At 46.3% G+C, this 9,609-nt stretch overlaps 2 protein-coding genes across 2 annotated transcripts; both read left to right on the top strand.

Annotated features, from left to right (window-relative positions):
• Nucleotides 1-5,833: 5,833 nt before the first annotated feature.
• LOC139059522 (uncharacterized) lies at nucleotides 5,834-6,715 on the top strand. Its single transcript, XM_070537944.1, has one exon. It carries the CDS (start codon nucleotides 5,834-5,836, stop codon nucleotides 6,713-6,715), a length of 882 nt encoding a protein of 293 aa, XP_070394045.1.
• A 16-nt stretch (nucleotides 6,716-6,731) lies between these two features.
• On the top strand, nucleotides 6,732-8,329 carry LOC135911438 (uncharacterized). Its single transcript, XM_065443727.1, has 2 exons — nucleotides 6,732-7,165; nucleotides 8,253-8,329. The coding sequence occupies exons 1-2, from the start codon at nucleotides 6,794-6,796 to the stop codon at nucleotides 8,295-8,297; spliced, it is 417 nt and encodes a 138-aa protein (XP_065299799.1). The 5' UTR covers nucleotides 6,732-6,793; the 3' UTR covers nucleotides 8,298-8,329.
• The last annotated feature ends 1,280 nt before the right edge of the window (nucleotides 8,330-9,609 follow it).

Below are 9,609 nucleotides of genomic sequence, written 5' to 3'. Positions count from 1 at the left end.
GCAATGAACAACAATCTTACGGGCACCAATAAGGAGTGTGCAATAGAAGTCGATGGTAAGGTCGTTCGGCAGGATGCTAGTAAGCTATCACAGGAGACGACAGATCTGATTAAGAAACGCCAATGTATGAAAGCGCGTGACCCTACAGCTAGACTAGAACTGGCAGAACTTTCGAAGTTAATCAACAAGCGGTAGACAGTTCACTTGAGGAAGTATAATATGGATAGAATCAAACATGCTCTTAGGAACGGAGGAAGCCTAAAAGCAGTGAAGAAATAACTAAGAACAGGCAAGAATCAGATGTACGCGTAAAGAGGCAAAGCCGGCAATATCATTCCTAATATGGATGAGATAGTTCAAGTGGCTGAGGAGTTCTATAGAGATTTATACACTACCAGTGGCACCCACGACGACAATGGAAGAGAGAATAGTCTAGAGGAATTTTAAATCCCACAAGTAACGCCGGAAGAAGCAACGAAAGCCTTGGGAGATATGCAAAGGGGGAAGGCAGCTGGGGAGGATCAGGTAACAGCAGATTTGTTGAAGGATGGTGGGCAGTTTGTTCTAGAAAAACTGGCCACAACGTATACGCAATGCCTCATGACCTCGAGCGTACCGGAATCTTGGAAGAATGCCAACATAATCCTAATCCATAAGAAAAGGGACGTCAAAGACATGAAAAATTATGGACCCATAAGCTTACTCTCCATTGCCTACAAAGTATTTACTAAGGTGATCGCAAATAGAAGCAGGAGTACCTTAGGCTTCTATCGACCAAAGGACTGAACAGGATTTCGTAAAGGCTACTATACAACAGAACATATTCACGCTATCAATCCGGTGATAGAGAAATGCGTGTAATATAACGAAATCGTATATATAGCTTTCGTCGATCACGAGAAAGCGTTTGATTCAGTCAAAACCTCAGCAGTCATGCAGGCATTACGGAATCAGTGTGTAGACAAGCCGTATGTAAAAATACTGAAATATATCTACAGCGGCTCCAAAGGCACCATTGTCCTCCTTAAACAAAGCAACAAAATCCCAATAAAGAACGGCGTCAGGCAGGCAGATGTGATCTCTCCAATGCTATTCACAGCGTATTTTCAGAAGCTATTCAGAGACCTCGATTGGGAAGAATTAGGGATAAGGTTAATGGAGAATACCTTAGTAACCTGCGATTCGCTGATGATTTCGCCTTCTTAGTAACTAAAGGGACCAATTTCAATGCATATTCACTGACCTGGACAGGCAAAATATAAGGGTGGGTCTAAAAATTATTCTGCAGAAAACGAAAGTGACGTTTAACAGTCTCGGAAGAGAACAGCCGTTTACGATAGGTTGCCAGGGGCTGGAAGTGATAAGGGAATGCATGTACTTAGCGCAGGTAGTGACCACATATCCTGATCATGAGGCTCAAATAATTAGAAGAATGAAAATGGGTTGGGGTTCGTTTGGCAAGCATTCTCAGATTATTAACAGCAGATAGCCATTATCCTTGAGGAGAAAAGTGTACAACAGCTGTCTTACCAGTACTCACGTGCGGGGCAGAAACCCGGAGGCTTACGAAAAGGGTTCAACTTAAATTGAGGATGACGCAACGACTTATAGAAAGAAGAATGATGGGTGCAATGTTACGGGCTAAGAAAAGGGCATATTGGGTGAGGGAACAAAGTCAAGGTAATGACATCTTGGTTGAAAACAAAAAGAAATGGGCATGAGCAGCGCCTGTAGTGAGGAGGCAAGACAACCGTTGGTCATTAAGGGTGACGGACTGTAATCCGAGGGTAGGGCAGCATAGAAGGAGAAGGCAGCAAGTTAGGTGGGCGGATGAGATTAAGTTTGCAGGGACATCATCATCATCAGCAGCAGCAGCAAGGTTACGCCGACTGCAGGGCAAACGCCTCTCCCATACTTCTCCAACTACCCCAGTCATGTACTAATTGTGGCCATGTTGGCAGGCACAACATGGCTGCAATTAGCACGCGACCAGGGCAGTTGGAAACGTATGGGGGAGGCCTTTGCCCCGCAGTGGGCATAGCCAGGCTGATGATGATGGTGTTTGCATAAGGAAGTTGCACTTTGCTGTCTTTCTCATGTAATTACTGTCACCCCCTTTACTCAATGGGCGCCTGTGAGGTATAGTGAATATTTATATATATATATATATATATATATTAATGAAGCAGACGCGCCGCTGTGTATGTGCTGTCTGAAGAGGAGGACGAAGGGCCGTGCCATGATCTCAAGCGACCCCCCTGCTTCGGACAGCCCTTGCAGTGCCTTGATTTAGCTAGCGTCCCACAACGTCGTGAACGAGAATAAGGCTCAACGATATATATATATAATGACGCGATCGTGTCTGCTGCTGGCAAAGCGCTAACGTTGGGATAACGAGCGCCCTGCCGCGTCCTCTTTGCCAGTCTGAATGCAGCCGACCTTGTTCACCGAACGCACGCTTTAGAGCAGCACAATTCCACCACGCAAACGGTCCATCACGTGGCTTTATTCATACGTCGCGGGCTTTCTTTGCAACCCAGGAAAAATGAGTACTTTGGATGTAGCGTAAAGTGTACTCGATCGCTGGTTGCTGAAGGTGCTCTACAAGTTTGCGTAGCACACTTGATTAAATAATGAAAAAGTTGGGTAAGTAAACCTAATTAGTTACGCACGGGGAAAACAAGAAAATTGTCTGAGTTACTATACGATATTGCGAATAGAATTCGTTGGGTTCAATTCACTTCCCACACGCCTTTCATTCATGAATTCTTCGTTTTAATCATGTGGGACACCCTGTATATGAATATAAAATGTGAATAAGCATAATGGGAACCATGCAGCCCGATGTCAAAACGTTTGAATCCATCACACACTTATGCGAAGCACAGCATAGGGGAAAATATTTGTAGCTCCGAATTGAAATAAAGCAAGTGCAAACAAACCAATGTGAAACGGCACGAAAAGATAACTATTAGCATATGGGATGAAAAAGCATCGCACACGTAATGCGAAGATTTGCTTTCATATTTTTGTTGTTATTGCTGCTGACGCATAACACCATTGGAGTGTTAGCTAGCGCGACAATGTTCATAATTTTTTTTATTTATTACGTGCTTATTTTAAATAAGAAGTGCAAATAATTGAGTTTTGTGGCACAATATTATAGCATTTTGAAATTTTAGAGTTTACCAGATTTATCTGCTTCTCTTTGCAGGTTGCAGAATGACTTCTATACAGCCCAGGACAAATGATTACTTCGCAGAAGTGGACAAAATATATTGATCTGTGCACTAATAAAAATATTAGGAAATGCTAATTCAAGTAACTCGTCTGAATCAATTTCTGGTCGTTATACTCGCGCAAAGATTGCAAAGCTCTTCTTTTATTTGAAGCGCGGTTTCTCGCATTACATGCTGTTACGGCTCAACACGGCAAAAGACATTCCTTAGGGGCTTCCCATGAGGCCCTCCTCGTTTATCAGCGCCCGTCCAGACGTCGACGCCGCACTGGCACTGACTGTCGACGGGACAACGAAGATGCTCCGCTCAATGTCACAACTGCCGCCGCTTCTGTAGACGCAGTAAAAAATTTAAATTATGGGGTTTTACGTGCCAAAACCACTTTCTGATTATGAGGCACGCCGTAGTGGAGGACTCCGGAAATTTAGACCACCTGGGGTTCTTTAACGTGCGTCTAAATTTAGGTACACGGGTGTTTTTGCATTGCGCCCCCATCGAAATACGGCCGCCGTGGCCGGGATTCGATCCCGCGACCTCATGCTCAGGAGCCCAACACCATAGCCACCGAGCAACCACGGCGGGATAGACGCTGTAAAAAGAGTGAAGGCTCACTGCAGGCTCGCCGTCAGTGAAAGCTCACAAATTGAAGAAAGGGTTCATCAAATATTAGTGGTCGAGATACAGGCATTGTATAAAATAATGTGATCCCCCCCCCCTTTAGGGAAAACGACAGTTTTAAATGTGGACACTTTGATACAGTTCGGAAGCTTACGTGCCCTCAAGTGACCTCCAATGTTTCAAATGCTTCTGCATGGAGTTGACTTTCGTATATGTAGCCAGAGTAAATAATGTCAAATTAACCTTTCTTTCATCTCTCCTATTTCCGCACATACTAATCAACGTGCCTGGAGGATGCCAGCCCTAACCGCTACAGCAGTATGATTAGTGCGTCCTCGAACATGCGCTGTTATAACCGTCAATTCGAGCTCTTTCGCCTCGGGGCTCCCGATGCTTCACGGACATTATTTCTACTACGCGGCAGGTGACAGAAAACATTCTACGTTGTCTACTGGTACCGGCGGTTGAAGAATTGCTTCATTCTCAATGCGCGATCTAGTGCGCTTGTCTAAATGATGAACGCCGATATTGTTTTTTACTGCGGGCCCAAGTTCGTTAAGCCGAAGGTTTTTAGTGCGGACATCTTTTTGTTATTGCCCCTTCCCTTGTCCGCGTGACAACATATTCGCAAGATGATTTGCGTCGTTGAATTTGTCGCCTGCGGAACACCTGCGTGATTTAAAAACGCGACCTACGCAATTTCCTAAAACTGCAGGTAGTAAAGATTGGCTTGATGCGTTTCAAGTTCCATAAGGCAAGAATATTGACTCCTGTGACTGCATCGGTATTCCCATTTTCACTAGAATTTAAATACAAGGAGCTGCCTAGAACGTTATGGCGTTTCACTGCCGCGAGCGAATTTGAGCTCAATTCATATCGTAATTGTTTAGGCATCCCAGTTGAAGAATATACCAGACCGGTTTGGTTTCTTTCGCGTTTTCTAGCGTAAACACCAGCACGGTCTGGTGTTACCTGATGTGCACACCAGAGTGGCTTGGTGTGTTCTTGTGTGCACATAGGGGTGGTCTCGTGTGCACACCACAGTATGGTCTAGTGTTACTAGGTGTGCACATCAATGAAGGGTGGATGCTGTCTGGCCTACATGCTAGTATGTTGTGATGTAAACTTCGCTTTTAGACACCTGCCTTGGTTTATAGTTTTTCTGGTTTGTGTGTGTTTAAGCTAGTCTAAATCCTAAATCGGCTACGTTCAATTAGCACAGCCATCAGGCTGAAACCTATTTGCTTCAGTTATTTCAATATATTTTAGCGCCAAACAGCTATTGCAGGAACAGGGAGCACAGAATACAAACTTACCAAAGAATAAAAAACACGAAAAGAAAAATAAAACCACATGCAATGCAAGTTCAGTGGTTAGGGTAAACAAGATTGCAGAATTCAGCATCGTGACAATTCAAGTGCGAACATTACCAGATAAAGTATTCGACAGTTCTATATCATAGACAAAACAATATTTAAATGTCTCGGGTAGGTGAAGAGGAGACATATTTAGTCAGGATAGCGTGCAGCGCGTGTAAGTCCACCAGTTTTGATGAAGCTGCTAGGTAAAGACATTGAAAAGAGGTAATCATAGCAAGGGAAAACTTCAATGAATGAATGCGGTTTTAAGAAGAGAGAGTGGCAAGCTGAAGATTTCAAAGACCAGAAACATTACAATAGAAACCATTGCACGAGAGCTATGCCTCAAATTTTCACAAAAAACATAGGCTGTGTATCGTGTTTTATAAAGACATGCAGATCATATTCAACTCGGCATTACTGCGTATGCCCACTAACGATCGAACCAGCGAACATGCCCTCGAAAGCTATCTTAAACGTGTTCCCTCTCCTACCCACAACGTATATATAGTTGAGCAAATAAAGCAACGGCGTTCTGTGTTGACTGGCACTTGGCTCGATCGTATTCTTTACGTGAACAACACGAAACATGGTGTCAGAAGTGCGCCGCCACCCGTGATGGAATTCTTAAAGGCTCCTGAACCGTTACGCCTGAGTGGCGACATAGCCAAACAATGGAAGCTTTTTAAGCAAAAATTTGAGCTTTTCCTAGCAGCCTCGCTGCCAAGAGACAAGCCTCGGGATGATAGAACGAAGACTGCCCTACTGCTCAGTTTAGGAGGTGAAGATGTGTTGGAAATCTACAACAACTTCACTTTCACTGAAGACGCCGAAAGAATGGAATATGCGACCGTCATCAAGAAATTCGATGAGTACTGCGCAGCGCAGGTGAATGAAATACATGAGCGGTACCTATTTCGACGACGAGTCCAAGCAGAAGGTGAGCCCTTTGAACCATTCGCAAGGGACCTGAGGCACCTGGCGAAATCGTGCAACTTCGGCGTAATAGAAAATTCAATGATCCGTGACCAAATTGTATTTGGAACGAGCGACGACAAAGTGCGCCAGAAGCTGCTAAGTGACAAGGAATTGACACTGACGAAAGCTGAGCAGGTGTGCAAATCCGCCGAGTTGTCAGATGCACAAAATCAACTTTGGGCGCGCGAACAGCGCCAAGTTGACCATATCCAAGCAAGGCCAAAGGAAACTGTTGCATCCCCAGTATTTAAATGCAGTAGGTGTGGTCGGGAGCACGGCGTGAGGAATTGTCCGGCGTTTGGACGCACCTGTAGACGATGCGGAGGCAAGAACCATTTTGCTGTGCAATGCAAGAGCAACAGGCAAGTGGCAGAAGTCAATGCTGACGAAGACTTCACGATTCTCGACGTATCGGTAGATACTGTCAAAAGCCATCGTGACTGGGTAGCAGAAGCACTAGTCGGCAGCAAGCACATCAACTTGAAAGTGGACACCGGCGCACAAGCGAACCTTTTGCCGTAGGGTATGTACCGCGCATTACAGCCCGCGGCACAAATAAGAGAAAGTAATGCAGTGCTACGCTCCTATGGGGGAGGAATCATGAAGCACTTCGGGGTAGCCAGATTGAAGGTCACAGTTGGCAAGACGGCGACTGAAGTCGACTTCTTCCTTGTAAAGAAGGGGCGCGCGATTATTGGTCTCGAAGCAAGCGAGCGCCTGGGGCTCTTCGTCAGGTCGGTTGATGCAATGACGACAAAGGGAACTACAGAGTTCATGCAGGAATACAACGACGTCTTCACCGGCACCGGATGCCTTCAGCGGCTGCACAAAATGGTGTTGCGACAAGACGCCGTACCGACGGTCCAGATGGCTAGACGAGTACCCCTGGCGCTGCTGAAACCACTGCGGGCTGAACTCGACCGGATGCTCAAGGCAGGCATCATTGCCAAGGTGGAAGAGCCAACAGACTGGGTAAGTTATCGTCAAGAAGGATGGTCAGCTACGTACATGCATGGATCCTAGGAAAATTAATGAAGGTCTCAAGCGGGAGCACTTACAGATGCCTCGTCGCGATGACATAGAAGCCGAGCTTGCGGGAGCACGATATTTTTCACGACTAGACGCCAAATCGGGATTTCATCAAACAGCGTTACATGAAGAAACATCCAGAATCTGCACGTTTTCGACCCCATTTGGGCGTTATCGTTTCCTCAGGCTTCCTTTCGGCATAGCGTCAGCATCCGAAGTATTTCAAAGGTACATGAACGAGATCTTTGACGGAATTCGTGGTTTATGTGTGTACGTCGACGACATCCTGTATGGGGCTCTTCAAGAAAAGAGCACGACGAAAGGCTAAGAGCTGTCCTTCAGTCCGCGCGTAAGGCGGGATTAACATTCAATGCTTCAAAATGTGAAATTGGCGTGCCAGAAATTTCTTTTCTTGGCGATGTTATTTCCGAAAACTGCATACGGCCAAGCCCTGATTCTGTCGAATCAGTTCTACATCTACCACCACCGAGGGACAAGAAAGGAGTTCATAGAATGCTAGGTGTCGTCAACTATTTCGCTAAGTTTGTACCGGCCCTCGCAGAAAAAACTAAGTTACTCCGAGACCTGTTAAGAAAAGACAGTGTTTTCGATTGGACGGATAACCATGCCACAGAATGGAACCATATCTGTGCAACCTTAAGTAGCCAGCCAGTTCTGGCTATCTTCGACCCGATGCGTGACACTAAAATAGCTTCGGATGCATCGCAAAATGGCATCGGCTCAGCATTGCTACAGCGTTATGGGGACGCTTGGAAACCTGTTGCGTATGCTTCGCGAGTACTTACCGAAACTCAAAAACGATATTCACAGATTGAGAAGGAGGCGTTGGCTGTGGTATACGGGTGCGAGAAATTTCACCATTTTGTGTATGGACGCACGGTCATCCTCGAAACAGACCACCGCCCCCTGATCAATATTTCGCAAAAGGCAATTGCTGATATGCCCCCGAGACTGCAGCGCTTCTTTCTACGTTTACTAAAATACAATTTCACTCTGCATTTTGTTCCAGGAAAGCAGTTCGTGCTGCCAGACCTGCTGTCGCGTGCCTCTGTAGGAAAACCGCAAAAGGATGAAGCAGAAGAAGACGTCGAGATTCACGCCGTAGGTGTTGTATCGTCACTTGTAAGTGATGCCACGTTAGAGTGCCTATCAAAAGAAACGCGAAATGACAGCTACTTGCATAGTGTCGTCACGTGCCTTCAGAAGAACCAACCTGTGCAGGGACGGCTTAAGCATTTCGAAAGTGAACTGTCAGCCGTAAGCGGGGTGCTACTAACAGGGTGCAACGTCGTGGTGCCAACCAGCATGCGCCAAGAATTGTTAAGAAGAATCCATGAAGGCCACATGGGACTAAATAAGTGCAAAGAACGTGCGCGTCGTTTGGTTTTCTGGCCCGGTATGAACACTGATGTCGAAAATGTGATCAAAAAATGCTCAGTATGCCAGAAGCACGCTTACAAGCAACACAGCGAACCCCTTCTTATCCGCCCAGTGCCTGCGCATGCCTGGTGTAGGATTGGTGTTGACATCTTCCAGTACGCTGGAAAATCGTATCTTTGTGCGTATTATGCGTTGTCTAATTTTCCTGAGGTTGAGCAGTTGCAGGACACGTCAGCAGCCGGTGTAATTGATAAACTAAGCGCAATATTTGCTAGACACGGCATATCAAAAGAAGTGTGCACTGACAACGGACCGCAATTCTCCAGCCGCGAGTTTCTGGTCTTTTCAGAAAGATACGATTTCAAGCTCAAATGGCTTGGCCGAGAAAGGGGTTCAAGTGGTAAAAAGAATCCTTAAAAAGACAACCGAAGGAAGAGAGGACTTCTGGCTCGGATTGCTCAGTTACAGGTCATGTCCGCTCGAAGACGGCAGATCGCCGGCTGAACTGCTATTTGGTCGACGGCTTCGAACGCCATTGCCGGATTTTGCGGAAGTACCCAGCACGTCCGTGAGGAAGCATCGACAGACGGAACAGCCGAGACGCTCCCTGGCTCCTTTACAGAAAGGACAAGTCGTGCGAGTGCGCGGAGACCGATGGGATACCAAAGCCAGAGTGATGCGAGCGGAGCAACCAAGGTCCTACCGAGTAGAGTCAGAAGACGGCAAAATTCTGCGTCGGAACCGGCAGCACCTTCTTGCGACAGCCGAACCTTTCCGCATGGAGTCATCCACCGGAGATTCCACGGACGACGAAAGCGACAACGACGGCATTGTAAACGAACATACGTCGTCATACGGAGGTGCACCGGCGATATCAAATGAGACAAGTCCACTTTTGAGGAGATCAACACGGCAAAGAAGACCGCCACAGCGCCTCCAATACTGCAGCAATTTTAAGCAATGTTAGTAACCCCTCGTAATACCTT

This window comes from Dermacentor albipictus, chromosome 4 (assembly GCF_038994185.2).
Source record: "Dermacentor albipictus isolate Rhodes 1998 colony chromosome 4, USDA_Dalb.pri_finalv2, whole genome shotgun sequence".
Taxonomy (NCBI): domain Eukaryota; kingdom Metazoa; phylum Arthropoda; class Arachnida; order Ixodida; family Ixodidae; genus Dermacentor; species Dermacentor albipictus.
This window is presented reverse-complemented; position numbering and strand designations above follow the sequence as displayed.